The sequence below is a fragment of the Bidens hawaiensis genome, unplaced genomic scaffold (assembly GCF_021521415.1).
Source record: "Bidens hawaiensis isolate Kalapana, Puna unplaced genomic scaffold, B.hawaiensis_p1.1 tig00035148_1, whole genome shotgun sequence".
In the NCBI taxonomy this organism is placed as follows: Eukaryota; Viridiplantae; Streptophyta; class Magnoliopsida; order Asterales; family Asteraceae; genus Bidens; species Bidens hawaiensis.
This window is the reverse complement of record NW_027505356.1, coordinates 31,508-59,159: the sequence shown is the minus strand read 5'-3', so window position 1 is coordinate 59,159 and position 27,652 is coordinate 31,508. Positions and strand designations below refer to the sequence as shown.

General features: G+C 35.4%; 2 protein-coding genes and 1 pseudogene across 2 annotated transcripts; 1 reads left to right on the top strand and 2 right to left on the bottom strand.

The window, feature by feature from the left end:
* Positions 1-991: 991 nt before the first annotated feature.
* On the bottom strand, positions 992-19,775 carry LOC143612650 (mechanosensitive ion channel protein 1, mitochondrial-like; annotated as a pseudogene).
* On the top strand, positions 12,490-14,254 carry LOC143612646 (protein GRAVITROPIC IN THE LIGHT 1-like). The gene is made up of 2 exons (XM_077086580.1): positions 12,490-12,594; positions 12,780-14,254. The coding sequence occupies exon 2, from the start codon at positions 12,841-12,843 to the stop codon at positions 14,110-14,112; it is 1,272 nt and encodes a 423-aa protein (XP_076942695.1). The 5' UTR covers positions 12,490-12,594; positions 12,780-12,840; the 3' UTR covers positions 14,113-14,254.
* A 2,343-nt stretch (positions 19,776-22,118) lies between the features above and the next one.
* On the bottom strand, positions 22,119-24,986 carry LOC143612649 (mechanosensitive ion channel protein 1, mitochondrial-like). The gene is made up of 7 exons (XM_077086583.1): positions 24,286-24,986; positions 23,909-24,186; positions 23,730-23,830; positions 23,514-23,621; positions 22,607-22,846; positions 22,417-22,509; positions 22,119-22,320 (listed from the first exon to the last, which is right to left on the bottom strand). Exons 1-7 carry the CDS (start codon positions 24,966-24,968, stop codon positions 22,231-22,233), a joined length of 1,593 nt encoding a protein of 530 aa, XP_076942698.1. The 5' UTR covers positions 24,969-24,986; the 3' UTR covers positions 22,119-22,230.
* Between the last annotated feature and the right edge of the window lie 2,666 nt (positions 24,987-27,652).

The following is a 27,652-nucleotide window of genomic DNA, read 5'->3' as shown; positions in this document are numbered from 1 at the left end:
AGTTTGCACTTTATATTAGTATAAATCTATTTTGAACTTTGTTTAATATATTTGTATTTTTTTTTTGCCGTATCCTAGCCGTACCCGTATCTTGGATTTTTGATTTTTGCCGTTTCCCGTACCCGTAACGTCCCCGTATCCTGGTCCCGTACCCATTCCCGTGCTAGTTAGTGTATGAATATATGATTATCTTTTTCATATTGTTATCTACTTGTCTTCTTTCTAACACACCTAAGTATGTTTCTAACACAGTAGTTCGTGAAATGGAGAACGACGCTGGTGTAGGTGCATCATTTGAAATATATACGGGTGGCCCAAGTAGATAATGATAAACAAATAAACAAACGTATCTCGTAAAATCCAACTCATGTGGTAAGGTCTGGGGATGGTGGAACGATGACAAACCTTTTCTCCACGTTAAATATAAGGAGATTGCTCTTATTGACACCGCCTGCTCCAATCTCAGTAAGAATACAGAAAGCACTAGTAGCAATAGTAATGACCTACTATTCAATTCGCTAAGAAAGAGATTTTTTCAGGAAGGCATCAAGCCTCACAATGATCATAATTGTAACTAGTTTTTTTGGTTGAGTACTCGTGGAATCTTCCAATTATGGTTTCACCAACCGGAGCAATAACATCATGAAAATATGGATACCCAAGTAAGTGTGGGCTAGCTTCTCCAAAAGCTTCTGTAGGCCTTTCACCTTTGAGATGCAACATTTACAGACGAGTCTCGAGTTTCCTTCACTTTATAAACAATGAATTTGGAACTAATATAGGAAGTTTTCCTGCACTTCTCTCACGAATACAGTGACATTAGACTTCATCATACTCTTTATCACGAAACAAAAAAGGGACCAAAACTTTCACGATCCACTAAATAATAGCCACACTAAAGAGGTGTTCGAAACTCAATTTCTTTGAAAAGTATCCATCAACCATTTTTACAAGTATTTGGGTCACTCCTAACTGACCCCTTTAGTTATAGTCATTGTCTGCAGATGGAACCTTTTTTGGTCAACGTGGCACCATGCATCTTGATTATCTCAACAGACTGCAAAAGAACATCCTGCTTTGCTGCAATTGTCTGTATATGGAGCCTTTTTGGCCAACGTGGCACCATGCTTTTTAATTATCCAAGAGATTGCCAAAGAACATCCTGCTTTGCTGCAACAAATCTGTCTTTGCTTTGCTATTACAAATAATGTGTTACTAAGAGTAAAAACATTCATATACACAAATACGTTATAACTAATGGGTCAAACATACATACCTTTCTTACTAGGGTGCATCCGAAGGTGAGCTTTACAAACGGTCTTTCCACCTAACATAGGTAACAATATGGTTGCGCTTCTCCCACGAAAACGTTGACATTAGACTTCATCATACTCTTTATTTCCTTTGATATTTGTAAGATTTTCTTAAAATTAACATCTTGCAACGTTATTTTGGATACCATGTCCCCCTATGCAGCTTCTGATTTGTTCAAAATAGGTTATGAATATAACATTCAAAGACGTCGTCATTATCACATAAAGTTTTCAACCATAAATAGGCTCGTAAACGCCTCACACGTCAAGTGAACGGTTTGCAAACCGTTTTTGGTGGAACTTTGTAACATTTTGGATATTTCGTATTTGTGTTCGTTTATGTTTACCCGGACCGGAAATGTAATTCGAATCTTTCATATTTATAAAATCTTGCATTTATCAGTATTTAACTTTGTTTAATTTATTATATAACATTTAAACTCATCAAACAACTATTAGAAACCCTTACAATTGCCTAATTTGGCTACAAATCGCATTTCTAGAAGTCCGTGGTAATAATTGCCATAAATCAAAGTTTTTGGGAAGCTCGATTTCGTGAATCACTTAAATAGAACAACTAGAATATGCCTTAGCATCATGTCAAAGCATTTTTTATCAAACTACAAAGATTTAGGAACAAGAAATCAATTTAATTTTGTATTATAATAATTTCTTTCCATTTTAACGATTGTTGCAACCGATAAACGAATTTCTGCTTTATTATTTAAACCAAGTTATCAAAAAAAAAAAAAAAAAAAAAAACTAAACTCTACTGCAAACTCAGTCTCCATCCCAAATTTCGTTAATTAGTGTTCTAGTGGTGATTTCTTTCAAGTTCTTTAACCTTCGGTTCGTGAAGTAGTGTTCTAGTGGTGATTTCTTTCAAGTTCTTTAACCTCCGGATTGACTTTCAAGACTCAAGAACTTTTGACTCGCCTTTCTCATATTTTCCTCTAACATTACGTATAAGTTGTCTTCATGAAAAATGTTTGTTTTTATCTAACAAAAGCCCTCGATCAATTTTGCAGATTGATGGGGTTTTTATAGTTAATTTTACTTTGACCCATTTAGGGTTCATAAAAAGTCAAAATCGTATTTTTCCAATTAACTTATCTTTTGGTCAAAGTTAGCTTTCGGTTCAGAAGATTTATATGTTTGTCTTGACATTTTGAGTGTACTAACCAGAACCAGACTCCATATTAGAACATTACTAGCTCGCTTAAATATTAAATATTTCATATCTTGAGTTTTATACATCCGTTTTACCCGACTTCAACGGCTATGTTCTCGTTTTAATTCTATTTTGTTGTCTCAGAGTTTCAGGTCTGTTCTTATCGGATCAGTCAGCGCATTAAAAGTTAGGGACTCGTTAATTTTTCTTATTTTATTATTTATCTAGCCTATTCATTAAGGTGAGTAATCACTCCCCTCTTTTAATGTTTTAAAACACTTTGGGGACTCTATGTGTACCATATTATATTTTCATATACATATTAATACCTAAACTTGCAAATCTTGTATGTTATGGGTTAATCAACTAAATGCTTACATTTACATGCTTACTTGCTCAATTGTTTATTTATCACATTCGGGGAGGTCCATCACAATATATCTCATTTAGTATGATCATACGTCGTTTTAGTAGCCATAGCCCATGTTCGTGAGGCATGGTCAAACGACACCATTATTTGTCAATATTTAATTGTGGATACTCATGATATTGATTTGCAGTTTTTCTCATATAATATGTTAATTATCTACCGGTGATTACTTGCTCAACGTTATTTTGACAAACCTATTTTATTTTGTATGCGTATTGCAGGATATTACACGAAGTGAAATGAAGTATAAAGAATTTAGTTTGGCTTTAGGTTATTTAAAGAATTGGATATTGTTCGTTTTGAGTTGTATGGGTTTATTTGTAATTTCTTTTGAATATTGTGTACTTGATTTGAATTCAATTAAATAATTAATATTGTCACTAATATTGCTATGTTAGTGTCTTCTAAGCTGTGAACAATCAGTTTGCACCACGGCATTCCGCCTTGGGTTGGGGTGTGACAAAATTCGTTTAAGCTCGTTTATATAATAAAGATTGAACATAAACAGTATTTTTTTCTCATTTAATTAAACGAATGGACTTGAACACATGTCTCATTCGTTTATTTAAGTTTGTTTACAACTCATTCGTCTACATTTATTTAAGTTCGTTCATTTACGTTACTTAATATACTCATTTAAAATTTTTTTGTTTCATTAGTCTAGTTTTAACAAGCACATTGTTCTTTGCTTTAGTTTTAACTAGGTTAAGCTTAGTTATGTTCGTTCATCTATGTTAATCTATTTTCGTCTGTGAATCGTTTTTTTGTATATATTTTTAATGAACAAACATAAACAAACGTGTTCATTTTCTTAACTGACAGACACGGAGAAGAAAACCTCACTCATTAATTGTTAGCGTCTAATCCTTTGTTGAATTAAAGTTAAACGAACAAACACAAACATACTCTGTTCTTATTTGTTTAAAAGCCTAAACATCATGATTCATTATGGTATATAAGTGACTTGCTATCATGGGATTTACTGTGAAATTCATTCTGTTTTATACAGTAGAATGCAATAATTGTCTTAAAATTAAGATTGAATTAGTGCAAACCTCTCTAGAAAACAATGAATTTGGAACCAATATATAGGATGATTTTTCATGCGACAGAGTAATGCGGTAGTTGTGAGTCCCAATTCTATAACTTTACCTTCTACGGATCTGGTCTTCAAGAAAATGAGTTATACATATTAATAAATGATTCAAAGCAACTGAAAGTTTAACATATAAGTCACTCAGAGCATTGCCAAGAATGTTTTTAGCAGCAAAAGCAGTTGCAACACCTATAAAAAGTAATGAGGTGGTTTGTGAGTTCCATCTTTATAACTTTACCTTCTATCAGTGGCGGATCTAGACATCAATTTCAGGGGTAACGTTTAAAATTTTTTTTTTAGCGTATTTCACACAATGTAAACCAGGCCATCTCCGAGAATCGTTAACATTTTTTAGGCCGAAGGAGAAAAAAAATTGGCCCTTAAATTAGTTGAGTTATTGGGTTTAAATACTAAAAATGACAAAACATCAAAACTCGTCCTTTATGTTTACACGTTTTTTCAGTGGTTGTCCTTTAAAAACTTAATGGCAGAAACCATCCTTTATGCTTAAAAACCATATCACGTTACGTCCTTTGGCACTAACCCCGTTATTTTTTCTCATTAAATCTGGTGATGAGCAAGACACATGATGGTAGTTTGGTAATTTTACAACTTATGTAATCCTTAGAACTAAAAATATATTTATAAAAAACATATAAACTCTCTCTCTCCTCTCTCCAGCTCCCCCTGTTACACTCCGGCAGCCACCGACACACCACTTCGGCAGCCATCGCCATTTTCGCCACCCCCTTCCCTTCTGATGGTAGCACCAAACTTGTTTTAGATCTGAATTTTGAAAATCAGGTCTGAGTTTGACCGACGAGAGATCTGAGTTTGACCGGCAACATTAAACCTTGTTTCAGATCCATCAAATCAACAGCCACAAAACACTAAAACTGCCCAACAAACCCAAATTGAGGTGAATCCATACCTGAGGTGAATCCGATTATGCTAATTAGGTTTATTTTTTTTCTCTCTCCACAATCTCTTTCTGTCTGTGTGAAGGCCACAACCACCATCACCGGATTGCCACCATCTAATACATCGCCGCCATCGAAACCGCACAAATTAGCCCCAAAACACCTTGAAACGATGACATAGGCTTTACAATTACCGGAGACATAGATGCATAGATGAAAAATGGAGCCCCGATCTTCAATTTCACACCAAATCGGACTTGTCGGACTTAATAAAACCATAGAAAATCACACACCCACCAGAAAAAAAATCCCAAATAGTGTCGAAGATCTGTCACGCGTGCACCGACGGCCCAACTATGGGGTTTCTTCTTACAGATCTGAACCTTTCGGTTGAGGATGCTAAAAATGGTGGAGTGTCTATAGTTGATTTTGCGGTCAATTTAGCGTTTAGAGGATGATGGTGCTCGTTTTCTTTGACGGGATTGGTGGTGCTCGGAGGTAGTGGTGCAATGGTGGATGTGGTGCAACGGTGGATGGTGGTGATGAATCATAGTGGTGGTGGTGGTGGGTGGTGCCGGGAAGGAAGGAAAAATGAAGAGAGAGAAAGATAGGGTGTGTGTCTGTATATGAGTGTGTGTGTGTGTGTGTATAATATTATTTGATTTTAATTTTTCAAGAGAAAAATGACCAATATACCCTCATGTGCATTGCACATGACTATATTTAACGAAAAAATTTAACTGGATTAGAGTCAAAGGACCTAACGTGATATAATTTTTTAACAAAAAAGGATGGTTTCTGCCATTAAGTTTGCGAAAGGACAACCACTGAAAAAACGTGCAAACATAAAGGACTAGTTTTGATGTTTTGTCTATTAAAAATACATATTTTTTAATATATATATATATATATATATATAAAATAAAAAGAATAAAAATTCAAGCCTATCGAGGTGTCGGGCTGGGATCGGTCGACCACCCGGCCCTGCCTTATAGCCGCCCTTGATGTATAAAACATGATAACAAATAAATTTAAACACATCGGGTGCAAATTTCTCCTATTCGGTTTTTGAAAATGTGAACTCGAGACATTACATCCTCTTCTTTTACTTTATTAAATGTTTCTTTTTCGACTGCACAAATTAAAACATTGTTCAAATACTCACCCATTCAGTTGCACAAATCCGTTTTGACAAGCTTCATCTTAGAAAAACATATTTCAACGATTGCGGTTCCAACCAGTAAAACCAAGGCTGGTAAAAGTGGTGTGCTTTCCGGTTTCCAGCATTACACGAGCAAGGTCACACGCTACACCCATTTTTGCAATTTATCATCTTCCTTTAAAGTGTGATAAAAGGTCGTAAGATCATCACCCGAAATACACCATCTTTCTTCATTACTAAAATCATTCAGACGCATCTCATAAAATGACACTCTCTTAGATATATCAAACTTAGAAAATAAATTGTAAGGATTTAAACATCCAGACATATTTTCTAACAAACTAGTTGAGACCTCACTGTATCTATTTGCATATCCAAAACCATATTAAAAAACTTCACCCTCAAAATGGTATCGAGTGGTGGTGTCTGGTGCAACGCTGTTTGATGTCTGGCTAGTTTCCAATTTCCAAACGAGTATTACTTTTGAAAATGGTTAACGGGTTTTAATTGGGTTGGGCGTTAAACTTTGGTCGGGCTTTTCTTTGGTTGAACTTTTAAATTGGTTGAGCTTTAAATAAATAGGGGTAACGTCATATTTTTTTCAGGGGTAACGAAATACGAAGATCTGCCTAAAAAAATAATCTTTTACACTATCGACGAAAAGTTGAAGGGTATGAATAGCTAGGTCCGCCCCTGCCTTCTACAAGTCTGGTCTTCAAGAAGACGAGTTGTGCGGTTGGGAAAAGTATTCAAAGCAATTGAAGGTTGAACACATGACTCACCCAAAACATCGCCGATAATGTCTTTAGTAGCAAAAGCAGTTGCAAGACATATAAAGATTAAAGATAAGAATAAGGTATGCAAGTGTTAAACTAAATAATTTTATTTATTTAACTTATACGCTATTATTAGTAAAATAAAAAAAATGAAAAGAAGAAAAGGAAAAGAAAAGAGTGAAGTCAAACTCTTGAAAATGACACCACCCAGCTGATAAAGTATCAATTTTTTTATTAGCTTGTCTTCTCCAAAACCCCATTCTCGTGCTAACTCCACCCTTGCCGGAATTTTTTCTGGCAACATTTCTATTTCTCCTTTCTCTTTTTTCTCCTTCTTTTCTTAGTCTTTTTTTCTTCTTTAGGGTTGGTGTCAAATTTTTACAAGGGTCGGTTGAGATTTTTCCGTATATATAACACTAATTATTTTTAAATCACAGGGGTCGGCCGACCCTCGTGATCTTGCTGTAGATCCGCCACTGGTGTTAAGGTGTGAATTGTATGTGATTTACATGTATAGATTAAGGTGTGAATTCACACCCTTTTTTAACGAATTTAGCCATTTTATTTGTTGTGAGTTGTATGTGATTTTAGAGAGTTTATTAGAAGCTGGACGATCTTTCGAATATAGTTTCTTTTATGCGAGATCATAAAGGGGCTATATATTACTTATATGTACTCAGTGGCGGATGCAGGAATTTTTTTTAGGTGGTTCCCTCTTAATTTATAAGGTGGTTCCTACGCGTCTTCTATATATCCGTACACTATTATTTCGAAACCCGGAACCACCCGTTTGTATGCTGGATCCGCCAATGTATGTACTAACCATTGCTAATGTATTATCACTGTCACGACAACATATGTGTGTCCAATGACTGATATGTGGTTGATATTGTCAAGTTAGCTGCTAATATATATCATCAATAATCTGCCGGTGATACTTTTGACTAATCATTGATGTTCCTTGAAAAATCTTTACCCACGACCAGTTTTTCAATATGATAACACTGGCGGTATGACGGAACCTACTTTTACCAACAAATACATCCCCGATAGTCAAAATGGAAATGAAAACCTAGAGTTACACAAATCGGACTTTTGGTCCAAACTGGTTCAAGTTGGATAAAAGAAACCCAAATGATGCTAGACTGTCGCTATATAGTAAAAAACTATTAAATCAGTGTTCCTAATCACCTTAAGCTAGTCATGGTAAGTAGGGTGTCGAACCACGAGGAGTGTGTGGTCAGTGTAAAGTGAAACCGATTCCTAAGATTATGAAGTAACTATTCAAAGTGTTGATCACACTAGCAACTAAATTGAGTTTTATAATAGACAAACAAGTAATCAAGTATTCAATCAATTAAACAAAGCAAATCACACTCGGGAATTCAAGTAAGCAAACTAAGAGCAACCTCATGCACATAACAGATAAATTGTCTTGTGTCAACTACAGACTGACTAACCGGTTAAACCTTAGGCATCCACGCTCGCTAACACACGGCGCTAGTTATCAAACGGTCCCTGCCAGGGTGACTCAACTAAGGGCAGACGTATGCTTTCTCACAATTAACAGGTCAAAACAATCCTATGAGCAATTATTATAGCAATCGACAAACTAATCATTCTGATCGAAATAAACCTAAACCGACTGATTGTACGAACATACTAAACATCAATACTCATAGATTAACAAAAAGACAATTACAATTAGTTGTTCTAGTACATGAGAAATAAACTGAAAGATTACAAACTATACATCCCGAGTATGACTCGAAGGGTCTAGCCGCGTCTTGGCATCTCTCGGTCTTCCATTATGATGATATGGAACATGCAGATGACCTTGAGATGAATGGAAGTGATGGTAGGCTACTATTCCTCTCCAAAAATGCTCTGGAAACTGAATAATGGCGTCTAGGGTAGTCAAAACGAAATATAAAATGAAACCCTAACTTTCATGATTTTGGGGACCATCGCGTAGCGCAATGGTCTCCTTCCCTGGTCCATCACGCTACGCGATGGACCAAAAGTCAACGCCAGTCAAATTACAAGGCATCGTGTAGCGCGATGCCCCACCTTCAACACCCATCGCGCTACGCGATGGGTCACTTCACTCAGCCGGTCCAAATAAATGTCTCGGTTCACGTGCTGGACATCCCGGGTCTTTATTACGTGCTCGTAAAAGTCCAAATTAAGCGCTTTAAGTACCTGTGACCTGAAACACAATAAACACGTATGAAGTACCAAAGTTTCTAAACTAAACAAATAAAACGACTAAGTTAGCATACTAATATATGTACAAATAAACCGAACATCACCAAACCTGGTTTTTGATGCATCGACTCGCGTTCCAACCCTGCTTTTGGAGGGGAAAGGATTGAGTTTGACCAGTCTGAAGCCGAGTCTTAACCGGTTGTTCACAAATTTGTCCGTGTTCAAACTGGTTACAAAGTATAAAGTTTCGACCAATTCAACCCTATGTTTCGGTTTGTGATCAAACTTGATTTTGATTCCCAACCCAGTTTCTTTGTGATCTTTACTCCCGGTTAGAGGTTATTAGAGATGAGATATCCATATCCTCTCTAAAATCATCGCACAATCATTGCTTCTTTTTTGTCCCTATATTTAGCCTTTGATTAAGAACATTCCTTGTTTAATTCCTCGACACACTGTATTTATATTTGTCTATTTTCTGTTGTAAAACACAAACTAAAAATACAAAGTAATCAAAAGGCTCAACCATTGATTTTATGATGGTATCAGAGCGGTTTTAGCCTGAACCATAAACCCTAATCGGCGCCGTCCTCTCCCTCTCAATGCCTGGCGATAACAACATGAAGAACGACGGAGCCTTGGATACGAGTTCTCCACTCTACATCCATCCGTCCGATTACCCAAAACAAATGCATGCAACGACAACCTCACGGATAGTAACTATGGTGATTGGTCACATAAAATGCTTAATTTTCTGTTTGCCAAGAATAAGGTTGGACTTGTTGATGGTAGCATCGAAAAACCAGACAAAACATCCCCGCACTATATGGCAAGGCTGCGTGCGGACGCTATGGTGAAGGGATGGTTAACGACCGCAATGGAGAAAGACATCCGTAGTAGCGTGAAGTACGCTCAGACGAGTTATGATATATGGCGCGAGCTCGCCGAGAGGTTTGGAAAGGAAAGCGCCCCTAGGTCTTATGAACTGAAACAGGCTCTTGCCATGATAAAACAAGATGGAAGCTCCGTTACGTCCTACTTTACGAGACTACGTGGATTATGGGAAGAGATCTGCTCTGTTCTTCCTACTCCTTCTTGCACCTGCCATGAGTGTACCTGTGAAGTTGGAAAGAGGTTGTGCCAACATCAAGAAAAAGAACAACTATATCAATTTCTCATGGGGTTAGATAATGAGTTCTCTGTCATTAAAACTCAGATTTTGGCCACGAAACCCACACCAAGCTTGAACAGTGCGTTCCATCTGGTACTCCAAGACGAGCAACAAAGAAACATATTGGCTGAAAAGAGTTCGAGAACTGAAGTAATCGCCCTTAAGGCTTATGTGCCTGATCGAAGAGATTCTAATCAACAACGTGACAAGGCAATCTTGAAGGAGCCAAAGCGATTAGAGACGATCAAGCATTGCAATTTCTACAACAAAGAAGCAATGATTATGCGATGACTATGGAGAGGATATGGATATCTCATTTCTAATAGAGGTGCACAAAAAACCCAAACCCGAAACTTGGTATTTTATACTTGGGTTTTTAATACCTGACCCTACCATATGGTACAGATAGGGTATGCATTTCAGTACCAAAACCCGTACCCGGAATCGAACCCGATTTGTACCCGGTAGTACCAGAAAACCAGAATCGGTTCCATACCCGAAACCAGGTTTTTCCAATACCCTATCAACCGGTTATACTCGAATGAAACCGGGTATCAGAAAAAACCGATTTGTTATCCCCAGTCCCGGTTAATCGGTTATTTCCGATCGGCCCATTCTATCCTAAGAAAGCCCAATAACAAAAATAAATAAAAAATATAAAGCAAGCAACAAAGATTCTTTTTATCTTTCTCTCTGTGTCTTAGGGTTCCATCAACCCCCAAATCTCGTTGTCTTATTGTTTCTCTGGAATGTACTCGGCACCTATCCTTCCAGGTATTCTTTTACTGCTTTCAACTACTCTAACAACTGCTTCACTTTGTGGTCTTGTTCATTTTCAATAAGTAGTTGTATTTGTATGAAATATGGCTTGTGTTTTGGGATCGATGGTGGATCTAGGGAGTATAATATAATACAGCTTACAAGCTACTGTACTGCACTAGAGTACTTTGAATTAAATAATTATAAAATTGAATAAGAACCGGTCAACTTATTATTTGAAAGGTTGTTATTAGTTTTCTTCCAGTAGTGATTTGCATATATAGATGAAGGATGCCTGAGTTTCTTTTGATTTCTATGATCTCATCTCCCGCCTTGTCATATAGATCCGGTCTGTTTTCAAGTTGTTGGTTTTGATGGTTTGAATTGTCTCAAGTTAGTTTAGAAGTTGCTACTTGTTCGCATGAAAGATGCGTGATTTTAGAGGGTGTTTGTTTTTTCACAGTCGCGCGGACCACGTGCAGACATTACCTTTTGCAGGCTGCTTGTTTTTTCGAAGACGTTTCGTTAAAAAACGTCCGCGCGCCCTCTTCTTGGTGTAGGCTTGGACCTTCCACTTCTCACTTCGTCTAACCTCTTCTCAACATATCCAACATATCAGTATTATATCCTACCTCCACTCTTCTTCAACCCTAACATCTCCCACCTCCACTCTTCCCTCTTCCCTCTCCTCCAGCCACACCTCCACATAGCCGCCACTGCCATCTACCTTGTTATGTCCATTTCTTCCAAATTTGATTTTTTTTTTATCTTTTTTTCAAGCTTTTTTTCATTAGTGTGTAATTTTCATATTTGTAATTTTCAGATTTGATAATTTTTTTAACTTACATCCAACCTTATTATTAGTTTAGGTATAATTATTAGTTGAATATTCACCATTCTTGTAATTGTTCAATTATTATTAATTTTTTGTTGAAGAAAGTTTGTAGAAAAGTTTAGGTATAATGAAAGTTTGTAGAAAGGATTGATATAATGAATGTTGTTGTTGCTTGTTTATTGTTGCATGTGTTCGATTATTATTAAATTTTGGTTGAAGAAAGTTTGTAGAGAATTAAGGTATAATGAATCGGTTTATTTAAATTTTTGTTTATGTTAAAAAACAAACAGTCTTCTTCTTGCATATTGCAGATGTTTGGTCCACCTCTTCTTTCACAGATGTCTGCAGACATTTTACCTCTTAAAAAACAAACAACACCTTAGTTGTTACCGAGATATTGTTTTTTTCTGTTCACCTGTTTATATGTTGATATGTTAGTTCTTGTACTTCAAATTTGAGATATATATTGTTTGATTTTTGTACTTCAAATTTGAGATATATATTGTTTGATTGAGTTTGAAGTTCAAAATAAGTAAATTTCATGAGGATCAAAGTGACCTATCTATTTTATTTTGATCAGGCTAGATTAATGCATATGGTCCACTTTATTTTAAGTTATTTGCTGAATACTACAAATATTTGGTGAAGTATTGTATCTTTTTATGAGAGGCACTTGATTACGTAACTTTTTTTTAGGTTGAACTTTATTATGAGTGCTGGACGAATCGAATTACCAGTTTCTGGATTTTGTAGGTATGTAACATAACATATGTTATTTCTAGCTTGTATTATGAATATATTCTTTAATTTATACAACCTTTATCTCAAATTAAACAAGTCTCTGCGTATAGATCTTGATTCGTTTGAGATGTAGTATCAAAAGGTGTTCGCTTGTATGATTATATTTAATATCTGTTCATGCAATAATTCTGTTTCAGACTGTCACAATTCATAATCGGGCGGGGGATACACTTAGCAACCCGTTTATATTAAGTAGCTATGCAACTTGGTGGAGCAAAAGACTCCCAAAATTGTGACAGCAGTAACCAGAAGGTCCATCCTCAACCTATGGAAGAAGCTGCAAACCAGAATCCAGAAGCTGTTGAAGCTTTAGTTTCAAAAATATTCACAAACATTTCTTCACTTAAATCGGCTTATATCCGCCTGCAATCCGCTCACACGCCTTACGATCCTGAAAAAATCCAAGCTGCAGATAAACTCGTGATTTCAGAACTCAAAAAACTCTCTGAACTTAAACATTTTTACAGAGAGAACAACCCGCGCCCCACATATATTTCCCCTCAAGATTCCCGATTGGCTGCTGAAATTCAAGAGCAGCAAAGTCTGTTAAAAACATATGAAGTTATGGTAAAGAAATTCCAGTCGGAAATCCACAATAAAGATTCTGAAATTGTACAATTACAGCAACATATACAAGAAGCAACTCAGAAGAGGGCAAAATTGGAAAAGAATTTAAAACTCAGGGGCTTGTCATCGTCATCTTCCAAAGAGTCGGAGGGTGAAAGTGAAACATTTTCTACAGATTTGACCCCTGAGCTGTTTAAGTCAACGGTTGAAATTGCTTCAAAGGCGATACATGATTTTTCAAAACCTTTGATTAACATGATGAAAGCTGCTGGTTGGGATCTCGATGCAGCTGCAAACTCGATCGAACCCGATATTGTTTATGCGAAACGGGCCCACAAGAAATACGCGTTTGAGTATCATATTTGTCAAAAGATGTTCAGTGGGTTCCAACAACAACATTTCGGTTTAAAATCTGAAAACGAGGCAAACACTAATAAAGATAACTTTTTTCAGCAGTATCTTGCTTTGCGTGAAATGGACCCACTTGATTCGGTCGGGCAAAACCCAGATTCAGATTTTGGGAAATTTTGTAGGAGCAAGTATATTCTCGTGGTCCACCCGAAGATGGAGGCTTCCTTTTTTGGTAATTTGGATCATAGAAACTATATAATGGGTGGGGGTCACCCGAGGACACCGTTCTATTTGGCGTTTCTGAAGTTAGCAAAAGCTATATGGCTTCTGCACCGTTTGGCTCACGCGTTTGACCCGGAAATCAAGGTTTTTCAAGTGAGTAAAGGAAGTGAGTTTTCAGAGGTTTATATGGAAAGTGTGGTGAAGAATTTTGTTGTGGATGAAAACAGTGAGAAGCCGAAAGTGGGTTTGATGGTGATGCCTGGTTCTGGGATCGGTGGAAGTGTGGTTCAGTGTCGGGTTTACTTGACCGGAATCAAGGAGGTTGAATAGAGAACGCGGATATCGGTTGTTGGTGGTTTCAATATTGGTAGTAAGATGAAATGTGAATGTGTTTTATGGTGTGTTATATTGCCTGTTTTATTGTAATGTGCCTGTGGTGTAAAACAAACTGGTTATATTATGAATGAAAATGAAAATGAAAATGTTCTGTGTTGTATTGTTTAATTGCCTCCCTTTTAAAGTTAATTTCTAAACAAATACAACCTTAATCAAATTGGCTCTTTTTGTCATGGCATTGACCTTTTGGTCCGGGGTGATGGTTAATGTTTGAGATCTTTGAGGTCTTAAGTTCGAAACTGACTCAAGTGGTTTTTCACAACGGTGGGTTTCCTTAATGGTGTTCTTGGGTGAGTCAGACATGAAACGTCAAAATCAATATGAATGATTGGCATCTCGACTCACTCGGGTATTGGGGTAATTCAAACGCAGTTAAAATAAAAGACGAAAAGCATAAATGAATATTATAAAAAATGTAATAGATTATGAAATTAGGTTGATGGAAAGTTTGACATGATAATAGGAATTAATGATTCCTATGAAACGTGATGAAGCAAAAGTAAACGATAAGCATTAATCAGTTAAACTTACTCTTGTCTAGAGACATAGGTTAACAATGAAGATTGTTTTGTATAAGGAAAACATAATTAATATTCATTATCATTACAAATGTTAAATTATACCTTTTTACAATGTAGTTAAACAGGTTCTAAATTAATTATGTGCATACCAGAGGTGAAGAAAAAGCAGATTTAACTTAAGCGAAACCGAATTAGCTAACAAAACCGAATTGAAGTTCAACCGACTCAGACGAATAACCAACCGTTTGTTTTTGTTTTCTTTTTTGTTGTTTTCAACTTACCAAGCTTGAATGCACGTTATCGGATTCGGATTAATGACTGATATGGATGTATGTTATTGGGTTAATAACTACACACCCCTGTTACATTCACATCCTAACACTAACGAATTACTTTAGGATGTCCTTACAAGTCTTACCGAACTATTTTTTTTTTTTTTTGGTATTTTTCCAATACACAAAAAATTATAAAACCTCATCTAATACAACAATGTATGTGAATATATATATCAGTGCGCAACCTAAAGTTTAAATTTGGTGAAAATTCTATACCAAACTACACCATGCAAGACCAATTGGATTAGAATTCTAACTCAATTTATGATCTTTGAGAAGTAGAGCCAACCGTATTGGCTTTGTCAAACTCAAGGTATGCGATCGGGATTCTAGACCAGAATCCGAATTCCCACAACCGCCTAGACATGTTAATAATTTCTAAAATTATAAAAACTATCAAGACTTGGTCCAAAAATTACGATTCTTAGTTTTCTGGGAACTAGATTCAAAGTACTATATCACATAATCAAGAATCGACCAAAAATACTAAGTTGACGTCAATTTACAGCCTCATCAAGAAACAAGAACGAATCTGTTACAAAACTGATTTCATATATAACTCATGTAAATCATGTTTTCAGCATACCTATGATTCTAATTCAACAACTAACAATCACACGTCATCAAAATCAATATATATCATCTTCATACTACAAAATTTATTGGACCATGTAGGGATTTTACACAAAACCTCAAACCAAACACAATATCAAGGATTAGCACGATCAATCTTTCAATCTATCAATTTTTAGTTACGGATTGGATTTGGTTAGACCTTGTGCCAAAACCGAACCAAAGTTATTTGAATGTTTGTTACTGGGTTTATGGTCGTATTCATTATTTTTTGGGGAAAAGTTCTAGACCTAAACTTATTAACAACCTTAACAAAAAAAAAAGTTTAAACAAAATGCTTCAAGCCAAATTCATTATTTTTATTAGACACAAACATTTAAAGCCTACTTAAAACGAGGCAGGCCCATAACCGAACAAAACCAAGCCAACTAAGTAAAATAAAAAACCATTAAGTTTACTTAAACCATAAAAACCAAATTTATTCGGTTGAGCCAAAAACCATACCAACCATACATTAACCCGAAAAAGACTTGTTTCTAACACCGAAAAACCAAAAATTCGGTTTTCGTTTGAGCCCAACCGTAAAAGCACATGCCAACCAAGCTACCACATACCTAACTTCAACACCACCCCTCGGCTAATGATAACTTCAGGATGTCTCATTTGTAAGAAAACAAAAAAACCGGACAAATCAAGATGCTAAGCTATAAATAAAAGCTTGAATGTTCTATCTAACTCTTTTAATAAGTAGACACGGATCAACCTAACCCAATTAATAATGTTTCAACCCAAACCCATTTGAGGACACCACTTGGAGAAGAGTACAAACAAAGGGACCAAAACTTTCACAATCCACTTAATAGCAGCCATATCAAAATAGTATTCATCAACCATTTTTATAAGTATTTGGGTCACTCCAAAAAGAAAACCCTAGCCCCTTCATTTACCGTCATCATTGTTGATAGATGGAAACATTTTTACCACCATGACACCATGCTTCTTGATTATCTCACGAGAATGCCGAATAACATCATGCTTTGCCGCGGCAAACCCGTCTTCTCTCTATAATCACAAATAGTGTGTTACTAAAAGCGAGCGCATTCATATACATTTAGGTTATAACTAAAAAGTCAAATATACATACCATGTGTTTTAGGGTGCATCCAAAGGTAAGCTCTAAAAAGTGTCTTCCAGTCTTCCTACCTCATTGGAGTAACAATATGGCTGCACGAACCTTAGCTGGTGATCCGAGCTGTTTCCCTCTCGACAATGAAGCTTAGCCCCCATCGTCTCACTTGCCTACCTTGACCATTCTCCCATGAAAACATTGGCATTGGACTTCATCATACTCATGATTTCCTCTGATATTTGTCGGATTTTCTCAATATCATCAACTTGCACAGTTATTATGGATACCATGTCCCGCAAAAAAGGAACTGATGCGACCAAAATAGCCTATGTTTAGAACATTCAAAGACGTTATCACATAAAGTTTTCCACCATAAATAGGCCTATGAGTGAACCGAACACCGAGTGAAAAATTTGTGAACCGTTTGACGGAATTTCGTTTATATATATAAACGAACGAACTAAACAAACAGTTTTATTTATATATAATAAACAAACGAACATGAATGCATGTCTCGTTCGCTTATTTAAGTTTGTTTATGCTCGTTCATTTAAGCTCATTCGGTTACGTTCCTTAATATATTCATTTACAATTTTTTTGGTTCATTAGTCTAGTTTTAGCAAACACATTGTTCTTAACTAGTTTTAGATCGGTTATGTCCATTCATCTTTGTTTAGCTATTTTCGTCTGTGAAACATTTTTCTTTATTTTGTTAATAAACATAAACAAATTAACAAGTTCCTTTTCTAAAAAGAACGATCATACACGAGCAAGAAAACCTTGTTCATTAATTGTTGGGTCTGGTTGTTTGTTCGGTTAAAGTTAAACGAACAAACATGAACGTGCCCCGTTCGCGTTTGTTTAATAGCCTTGCTCATCAAGTCAAATTAAGTATGTCATACAGGTGATTTGTTATCATGGGATTTAAAGTGAAAAACATTTTGTTTTAGGCAGTAGAATGTGACAATTATACTTAAAAGTAAGATTGAATGAATGCAAACCTTATTAATACTAAACAATGAATTTGGAACCAATTTAGGAGGAAGACTTTCATGAAGAAGTATTTTGGTAGTTGTGAGTCCTATCTCTAATCTAAAACTTGACCACCTAGATATCCAACCTGCAAGAAAACGAGATGAGAAGAAGAATCAAAGCATGCAACTATCCATAACAAGTAACATTATCAAAAGAAGCTTATTGGCATACTTGTATCGTATCACCAACCAAAAACAGCATCCCAAAATGTACATTTAAGCCACCCAACACATCACGGAGAATGTTTACAGAAGCGAAAGCAGTTAGAGCAGCTGCAAAGATTAAAGAGAAGATAATGCTGGTTAGATTACAAACATATTAAAATATGTGTGACAACGCACCATAAGTTACCTCCAGCGAGTAAGACATCATTCATGGCTGCCACCCCAAATAAGGACCCATTAAAAACCATACCACCAAATATCAACAAGAAACCAGTAGATAATTTGTCCAATTTCCGCAACTTATCACGGTCAATATCCTTAGAAAGCTTCATAGCCCAACCGCGTGTGGAAAAATTTGTTTTCCATCCTTGCAAAAACCATATCGATGAAATAATAGCTGCACCCTCCCAAGCAGGTCCAGTGAAGTGTGATAGAATTGTTGTTGGTGCTATCATCAGCCCTCTATAAAGCACCCGTTATAAGCCAAAACAACACCGGTTAAAACTAACTTGAATTGGAAATAATAACTTGTAAAAGTAGACAAACAATTTACTAACTAACATTTGTAAACTGATGTGAAGACTATGAGGTATCTGACTGGATCTTTTAATGCGCCCCAAATGCTTTTCTCATAAAGCATGGGAGCCCACAATTAGGAGTGTTCATCGGATCGGATAACGGGTTATTCGGTTTATTCGGTTCGGATTGTTCGGATTTGAAAATTTTGGAACCCTATCCGAAATCCGATCCGATCTGAACTAGGGACATTCCTATCCGATCCGAATTGAATTCGGATGAATTCGGATCGGATTCAGATAATCCGAAATTATCCGAATAATCCGTTTAAAAAATATACAAACTTAAGTTTTATTAAATAAACATAAAAAACAAAAATAAAACACTACAAGAATAAGGAAGTTAAGTAGTGTTAGAGCGTATAACGATGGAGTGTTATGACATTTTTGTCTATGGTGTGCTAGGTTACGGAGTGTTAGACATTTTTGTCTATGGTGTGCTAGGTTGACTGAACAAATAATGAAGTTATGGTTATAAAGTTATTGTAAATGTTAATGGACTTGGCTATATACACTAATAATATGTTATATATTCGGATTTTGGATATCCGAATAATCCGAACTATCCGGAATTTTTTGAAATCCATATCCGAATCCGATCCAAATCCGAATTAGTTATTCGGATATTCGGGATCGATCCGATCCAAATAAAAATTCGGCTCGGATTATTCGGGTTTCGGTTTCGGTTCGGATTTTGGTTTTTTTCGGTTTTTGGATTTCTTGAACACCCCTACCCACAATGGCCCTATTTGATAGAATTCATCGGCGGAGTACTTGTGTAATCTTCTAAAGATTGTTGGTAGCGCGGCCCATGCTACAAAAGTTCCAGCAATGGTCCAAGCAACGGGAGCAATAGTATCACGATGCGTATCGAGTAACTGTTGTACATGAGGACTGATTTCTCCAAAAGCTTCCTTCACTTTACGAACTAAATCGTTTCCATCAAATCCATTGGTAGCACTAGTTTCTAGTACGCTAACATCTTCTCCATGATTACCAACAGATGACGAGTAGAACCGATGATTCAACACATATGTTGTTCCTAGAAGATGAGAAATAGTCCGAAGATGAGAGTTAGATAGTATAGGTGATGATGATATTATGTCCATATGGCTGTTACTTGGGGTGCTTTTGCTGGTTGAATAGTCACGGCCTATGCAGGTGAAAGATGGTCTTATTATGTCCTTAGCTTGAAAGACACGATTGCTCGATTTCAGGCGAGAACTATACATCAGGCGTGAGATCAGAAACCTAATTCCGGTCATAGCGTATCTAACAACAATAAATTAAAACCTAATAATGTTTAATAATCTAGGTGTAACATTTATAATAATAACGTACGTTTAATGATAGAATCTAGGCCTAAACCGAAATAAAATGCGGATTTGTTGCTAAAAATTGACAGATCTGTAATATCCGAAGATTTAAGTTTACATTATGTAAGATTGGCACAAAACCAAACAAGATGAAAGCTTTCAAGAGAATCTCACCTGTATTTGCGTTGGTTTGTCACGGCTTCAAGAGTAGCAAAGAAGTTATATTATGCTTTTGTTAGTAGTAATCAGTGATATATCGGTTATCGGTCCCTTGGTGAAATATCAGTCAGAATATCGGTACCGATAATATTAGCAATATCGGCCAATATTTGACCGATATATCATTGATATTTCTGATATTAGTGTTTTAAGTCTTAACTATCAACTTTTAGAGTTCAATGTTAGTGTTTTAATCCTTAATCAATTATTACTTGCTACGATTGTTAGTGTTTTGCAATTTATAAAAGGTTAATTTGTTAATGGTAGGAGACTATACTAAATTATTAATGTTAAATTGCTATATATATATGAATTTACATGATATTAAAATTACCGATATTTCACTGCGACAACCGATATCCCAAATATCGGTCATTGACCGATATCCGATATTCTTATGCATTAACTGCTTCGGTACGTAGTAATAAGATCAACAAATATACACACGATCATGCAATGTATTTAGGGAATAAAATCCAACAACAAAAAGTGTAGGGTTGCCATTTTAAAAACGTGACAAATTAAATCTACATGTGAACTATTTCATGTCCACCAATCAGGCGCAGGCACAATATTTATATAATATTGTTTTTGGTACGATTGCTGAAGCCATGAGGTGTCTGTTATTATCGAAATCTTAAAAGGAGAGAATTACAATTTTTGTCTTTTTAAATTAAGTTTTTTTTTTTGAACGGGCCAACGAGCAGAATTGCCTAGGTACTATGTACGGGGTGATCCAATAGCAAAAGGCCACCGCTAGCTAGCCAAAGCCAGCCGTACGGAGCCTTTAAACGCCTCCAAGTTATCTCTAGTTTCAGGAAAAATCCACCCGCCTGAAAGCCCACTGGTGGTAAAACCCGTGGTAACTTTAATGCTTTGATACTCTGTTAAACACCTGAATTAAAATTCAAAAACATGAAGAAATCAAGTAATTTGCGATATGAAGCACTTAGTGCTAATGGGAATTAACTAAACCATAGAGCAATTACTTAAGTAATGAAGTAAGAAATTAACATAAAGCAACTATTAAAGGGATATAATGAAATCAAAACCTCATGGTGCATTTGATTCGTGGATTCTAATGGAATTGAAATTAGAATTTTTATGGAAAATGAAATTTGATGAATTCTATTGAAAATCTATATCTTGTTTGGTTATACATTTGTTAAAAGCATTGGAATGCAAAGACACCTAAAAAGACAAAATTGCCCTTTCAAATTATCAAATATAACCAATTCTACCCATTTGAAAAAAATATCATACTTTCTTTTTCTTTGAAGCTGTAGACCACCACCGCCGGTCACAATTGTCATCACCACCACCACTGCTCCTCTGTTACTCACCACCGTCAGTCAGCACCGTCAACTACCATCTCCGACCACCGCTAGCAATCAAAACTGTTGAAAAAAAAGGGTTGCGTTGATTTAAATATGGCCGGAAAACGTGGGTTTAGATCTAGCCAGAAAACGCACGTTTATATCTAGATCCCGACTAGACAACTATGTACCGAGAACTGACACAAGAACCGGTTTCTTAAAAACTCCACAAACGAGAACTGGACCAAATATACCAGGTCCTGGTTCGGCTCTTTGGTTTTGTGGGCCGGGCCAAGTTTTACACAACCTTATTTAGATTCAAACCTAAAATTCTGGTTTGACCAAATAACATAAGCATATCTTTCATTTTCTAGTTCTCCAGTCTTTATAAAGAAATACAACATATATTCACAGCAGGATTTGTTCCCCTGTGCCACAAAAGTTATAACTACTACAAAAATCTTGAATCTATGAACAAGTCGATTTGAGTTACGGTGGTCAACTCAAAAGGTTAAACTAAATACATAAGCTTATAATGCTGTCCTAAACTGATCTATATACAAAATGTAGAACATTACTGATATAAGTTCCGTAAAATACTTGGAACACAATTTTATATAACTTTTTTTATAAGTTGACAGAAAGGTATTCACGGATCAACCCAATTAATGTTTCAACCCAAACCCATATTGACTTGTGTACAAGCAAAGGGACAAAAACTTTCACACATGGTTTAGTAATGAACAAATGGCTCGACTGTAATAGAAAAGTGGTTTAACGGTTAAACCTCAATTTGTCAAAATGAACCAATACATAAGGATCTATATTCACCAATCATTCTGGGTCACTCCAAAAAGTATCAAAGCCCCTTAGTTAAAGTCATTGTCATGAAGCTTCTTGATTACCTCAAGATTCTGCAGAAGAACTTCCCGCTCTGCTGCAATTGACTTGTCATTGCTCTACAATCACAAATACTGTTACAAAAAGTGAACACATTTATACGCAAATAAATTGACTTAGGTCACGCTTTATCACTAACAAGTCAAAAAACATACTTGTTGATTACGGTCATTGGCACCATGCTTCTTGATTATCTCAAGACTTTGCGAAAGAACATCCTGCTCGGCTGCAATTAACTTGTCTTTGCTCTACAATCACAAATAATGTTACTAAAAATGAAAACATTTATACGCAAATAAGTTGGATTTGGGTCACACTTATCACTAACGAGTAAAATAAACATACCATTGGCTTTAGGTTGTATCGAAGACTAAGTTCAGAAAAAGATTCTCCAAGTCGAGAGAAATAACCAACTGGAGAGACATGACAATATGGATGCTCTTGACCCAAAAAAATATTGATATTAGATTTCATCATACTTTTTATTTCCTCTAGTATTTGTGGTTTTTTCTCAAAGTCATCAATTTGCACGAGAATTTTTGATACCATGGGTTGCCATTCAGCTCGTGAGTTGTTCGTAATAGCCTATCAATAGAACATTCAGAGACGTCATCATTGCATAAAGTTTTTAACCATAAATAGGCGTGTATACGAACCGAACACCCAGTGAACAATTCGTGAACCGTTATGCGGGAAGTTTGTTTATGCTAATTTATTAAAACGAATGAACATAAACACATGTCTTGTTCGTTTATTTAAATTTGTTTATGATCGTTAGTTTACGTTTGATTAAGTTCGTTCGTTTCCGTTCCTAAATATATTCATTTAATTATTTTTTTTTTTGCCTCATTATAGCTTAGTCTAGTTTTAATAACTTTTTAGACCCAACGCAGTGTTCTTCGCGTTACTTTTAACTAGTTCTAGCTCAGCTATGTTCGTTTGGAACCGTCCGTGTTAGTGTTAATGAACAACCTTAAACAAAAACGAAATGGTCATTTTCTTTACGAACGAACAAAAAAACCCGTTCATTTAATTGTTCGTGTCTGATCATTTGTCCAGTTAAACTTAAACACGAGCATGCTTTGTTCATGCTCGTTTACAAGCCTAACCAACACCATAAAGTTAAATTATGTCATACAGGTGATGTTAACTGTTATCATGCGATTTATAATACTAATAAAAAAATACTTGTTTTGAACAATAGAATGTGACAATTGTATTGAATTAAAAATTAGATTAAACTAATACAAACCTGACTAGAAAACAATGTATTTGGAACTCGTATAGGCTTATTTCCCGCAACAACTAATATGGTAGCTGTGAGTCCCAACTCTTTAACCTGACCTTCTGCGGATCCAACCTTTAAGAAAACGAGTTGTGTGGATGAGAAAAAGGTTCAAAGAAACTGCCCATAATAAACAATAACAAATCCAATTTAAATAAATAACATAAAATCTTATTGACATACTTTTATCGTATCACCAACTGAAAATGGTTGTTGAAGCTGTACTAATAACCCACTGAAGACATTGCCAAGACTTTCTCTAGCAGCCAAAGCGGTTGCAATACCTATAAATATTAAAGATAAAGTAATTCTCGTTAGATTTCAATATATCAAAATATATAGGACATTGCACTATAAGTTACCTCCAACCCCTCCTACAGTTAAAATAGTTTGAATGTCCACCCCTAAGGCTTCAGCTAAAGCCAGACCTCCAACAGCAAACAACCCAGCAGAAGATAATTTATCCAAAAGCAACAACCTATCCCGGATTACACCTTCAACAGCCTTCATAGCCAAAGCACGTGCTACAGCATTTTTTTTCCATCGATGCAAAAACCATATAAACGAAACAATAACAGCACTCTTCCAAGCAGGTCCTATAAACTGTGATGCAATTGTTGTTGGCGCTACCATCACCCCTCTATAAAGCACCCGAAAGGCAAAACAACACTTGTTAAAAGCTAATATGAAAAATAGTAACAAATTTGTAAAAGTAGACTAAAAAATTAAACTTACTAACATTTGTGAAAATGCCATGAAAGTTATGAGGTATTTAACCGGAACCTCTAATGCATCCCACATGCTTTTCTCGTAAGGCACTGGGGCCCCCGATGATCCTATTTGTAAGTATGTACCCGGCCCTTCGGTTGCGTACTTGTGGAATCTTTTAAAGATTCTTGGTAGCACGACCCACGCTGCAAAAGTTCCCAATACGCTCCCACTAACCGGAACAATAACATCACGAAGGTAAGGATGCGTATCGAGTAACTGCTCTACATAGGGGCTCACTTCTCCATAAGCTTCTTTAGCCTTTTCACCCGTTTGAGATGCAACATCTACAGTCGAGTTCCAAGCTTCCTTCATCTTATGAACGAAATCGTTCCCATCAAATCCACCAGCATCTGGTCCGCTAGAACTTGAAGCTGAGACATCTTCTCCATGATTACCAGAAGACGATGAATAAAACCGATGATTCAACGTATATGTAGTTCCTAAAAGTGGATAAGTAGTCTTGAACTGAAGGTTTGACAGCCTAGGTGATATTGTGTCCATATTGTTGTTACTTCTTCTTGTGTTTCTACCTGTTGAATAGTCACGGCCTATGCAGGTGAAAGATGGTCTTATTGTGTCCTTAACATGATTGCTCGATTTCGGGCAAGAGTTATACATCCGGCGTGAGATCAGAAACCTAATTCCGGTCATAATGTATGAACCGAATTGAAACCCTAATCCAGAAAAACAAACAATCAATCAAAAAAACCTAAACAAAATTCTAAGTAATGTTTCAGTTGATTATATAGAATCTAGAGAAGCAAACTGCAGATTTCTTGGTAAACAAGATAGAATCTGTTTGACTCCGAAGATTTAGGTTTTATAATTTGTAAATTCTACAAGGATTGATCTTCAGTAACCAGCTCAAAACATTCAATAGCACAGAAGTAAGAATCTTAACTCACCAGTATTTTAGTTGGTTTGTCACGGCGGCGAGAATATGGTGGACTGGACCAAAATGTTTTAATAAGATATATATTTGATTTCAATTTTCATTCCGGAATACGATTATCACAATGATACACCCGACGAAATTGATGAAGTGACATTAAAATTTATTTTAAGGTTTAATCAAAACAGCCTCATATTTGCTTTCCCCATATTAGGTTATATATACACACCATGTAATGTTTGTGTGCGCGTGCACACATAAACACAAACACTTGAAGAAAGTCATGCCGGTCAAACATAATGTAGACTAAAGATACAATTTTTTTATTATATAATTAATTAATTTTTAATACACTCAGTTATTTATTGAGCACGACTCTTATGTCACGTTTACAAATCACCACACTCGTTTTCACTTAGATTAGCAACAACTTTTCCTAGAAGCTAAACAATATTTCATGCAATCATCTTTAGACAAGTAACACTTCCAATCAATTGTGTTACTAACAAAAATGAGCACCAGCTTCAATACAGTGTACTGAACAACCTTTTGGCGGTGAAACTCCGAATACTATAATGCCACTTTGTTCATATATTCCTGGGAGTAAATAAATAAATAAATAAATAAATAAATAAACATACAATTAAATCTATAAATAAATAAATAAATAAATAATAACTGTGATGTTTTATTTAAAATACTCGACACAATATGTTGGTAAGTTAATGAGAACTTACATTGATTACATCCAAACAACACAAAAAAAGTTATAAAGAAGACCATCACATGCGCTTCTAAAAGCATCACCCTTGTATCTTTTAACATTATAATTGTTTACTCCTAATATATATAAATATGAATAAACTAGTTCACTATATGATAACGATTAATGGAGCTACAACTATATTTGTATTCATATTTCGATAACATGACTTTTGCATGTTTAGAAATTACATTGACGTGTGGTTCTTTACCTACATGCATGTAGTGCTTACCTCTAGAATTAACAAAAGAGTTCCTCACGTTATATTATAAAATTAAAATAAATGATTGGTTCAAATCATTTAATTAAACACTATATTTTCTTATGACAAACTAGACTTAATATGAGCTATGTATGTTTTACAGGTGAAAACCATAAAACTTTTAAGTTAGATTGGCGAGTTGAAGTAATGTATAAGCACCACACAATGTTTATTCGTATGAAAAACGTCAACACTAACTCCATTCTGACACACTTAAAATATATGTAATCTAATTATCCGATCAGGACTAACGTAACCTATTGCCCAAACATGTCGATGGGTTGGAAATGGGTTATAATCAAGTTGTAAACTAATTAAATAGGTAGTAAATGAGCTGATAAGCACTACTAGAAAATGGGTATCTTTGCTACGAAAATTTGTGACGCAAATTTTTGCGTCGGAATTTCTACACAACAACTTAATCTTCTAATTAAAATTTTTTTTAATATGTTAATCTAAATAATAATAAAAAGGCGTCGGAAATGTGTCGGATTTTCCGACACAATTCGTACACAACAACTTAATCTTCTAATTAAAATTTTTTTAATATGTTAATCTAAATAATAATAAAACTGCATCGGAAATATGTCGGAATTTCTGGCGCATTTCCGACGCATCATTTAGCCTTTGTATTTTGTTTTTTTTTTGTTAATACGGTAAGTAAATGATAACACAAATTATGTCAGAAATGTGTCGGAAATTCTGACACATTTCCGACGCAGCATTTTAATTTTGTATTTTACTAAAACATTAGCAAAGTTAATAACGTAAGTTCTGATGCATTTCCGACTAACATTAATTTTGTAGAAAATGTGTAGCAAGTCACCACACATTGCTACGCATTTCCGACGACTTGAATTTGTTTTTCGCTTAATGAGGCTCCAACGTTGTTTTTTCATTCATATTTTGTATAATTTCTTCGTACGGGGAGTACTTTTAGTTCCCTAACTCATACATATTATACAGTTGCGTACACACGTTTGTAACATTATAGTTATACTTGTAGAATTATGAATAGGTCGTTCTAAGTTAAATGCTCTAATGGCACACACATATGTACATACATTGACTTATAATATGTATGAGTTTGTGAAGTAAAAGTATTTCATGTATAATGAAGTCGTGTAAAAGAAGGAAACACGTCTGAACATCGAAAAGCGAACAACAATATTAGATTATTTATAAAATTATAAATGACTATTGTAAGTTATAGGTTCTGATGGAACATACGTATGGTCGTAAATATATAATATGTATAAGTTTGTGTTTGTGAAGTAAAAGTATTTCATGTATAATGATAATGAAGTTATGCAAAAAATGGACAAGAAAAACAACGTTCGAACCTCAAAAAACGAAAACAAAATCATATTGCGTCGGAAAGGTGTTAGAATTTCCGACACAAACATAATTTGCGTCAA

Excerpts from the sequence above, each read along its gene's own strand:
- LOC143612649 (XM_077086583.1), bottom strand. The coding sequence starts at position 24,968 with ATGACCGGAATTAGGTTTCTGATCTCACGCCGGATGTATAACTCTTGC. Across the intron at positions 22,510-22,606 it reads GATACAACCTAAAGCCAATG|AGCAAAGACAAGTTAATTGC; the intron begins GTATGTTTATTT and ends TTGTGATTGTAG. Across the intron at positions 22,321-22,416 it reads CCAATGACCGTAATCAACAA|AGCAATGACAAGTCAATTGC; the intron begins GTATGTTTTTTG and ends TTGTGATTGTAG.
- LOC143612646 (XM_077086580.1), top strand. The coding sequence starts at position 12,841 with ATGCAACTTGGTGGAGCAAAAGACTCCCAAAATTGTGACAGCAGTAAC.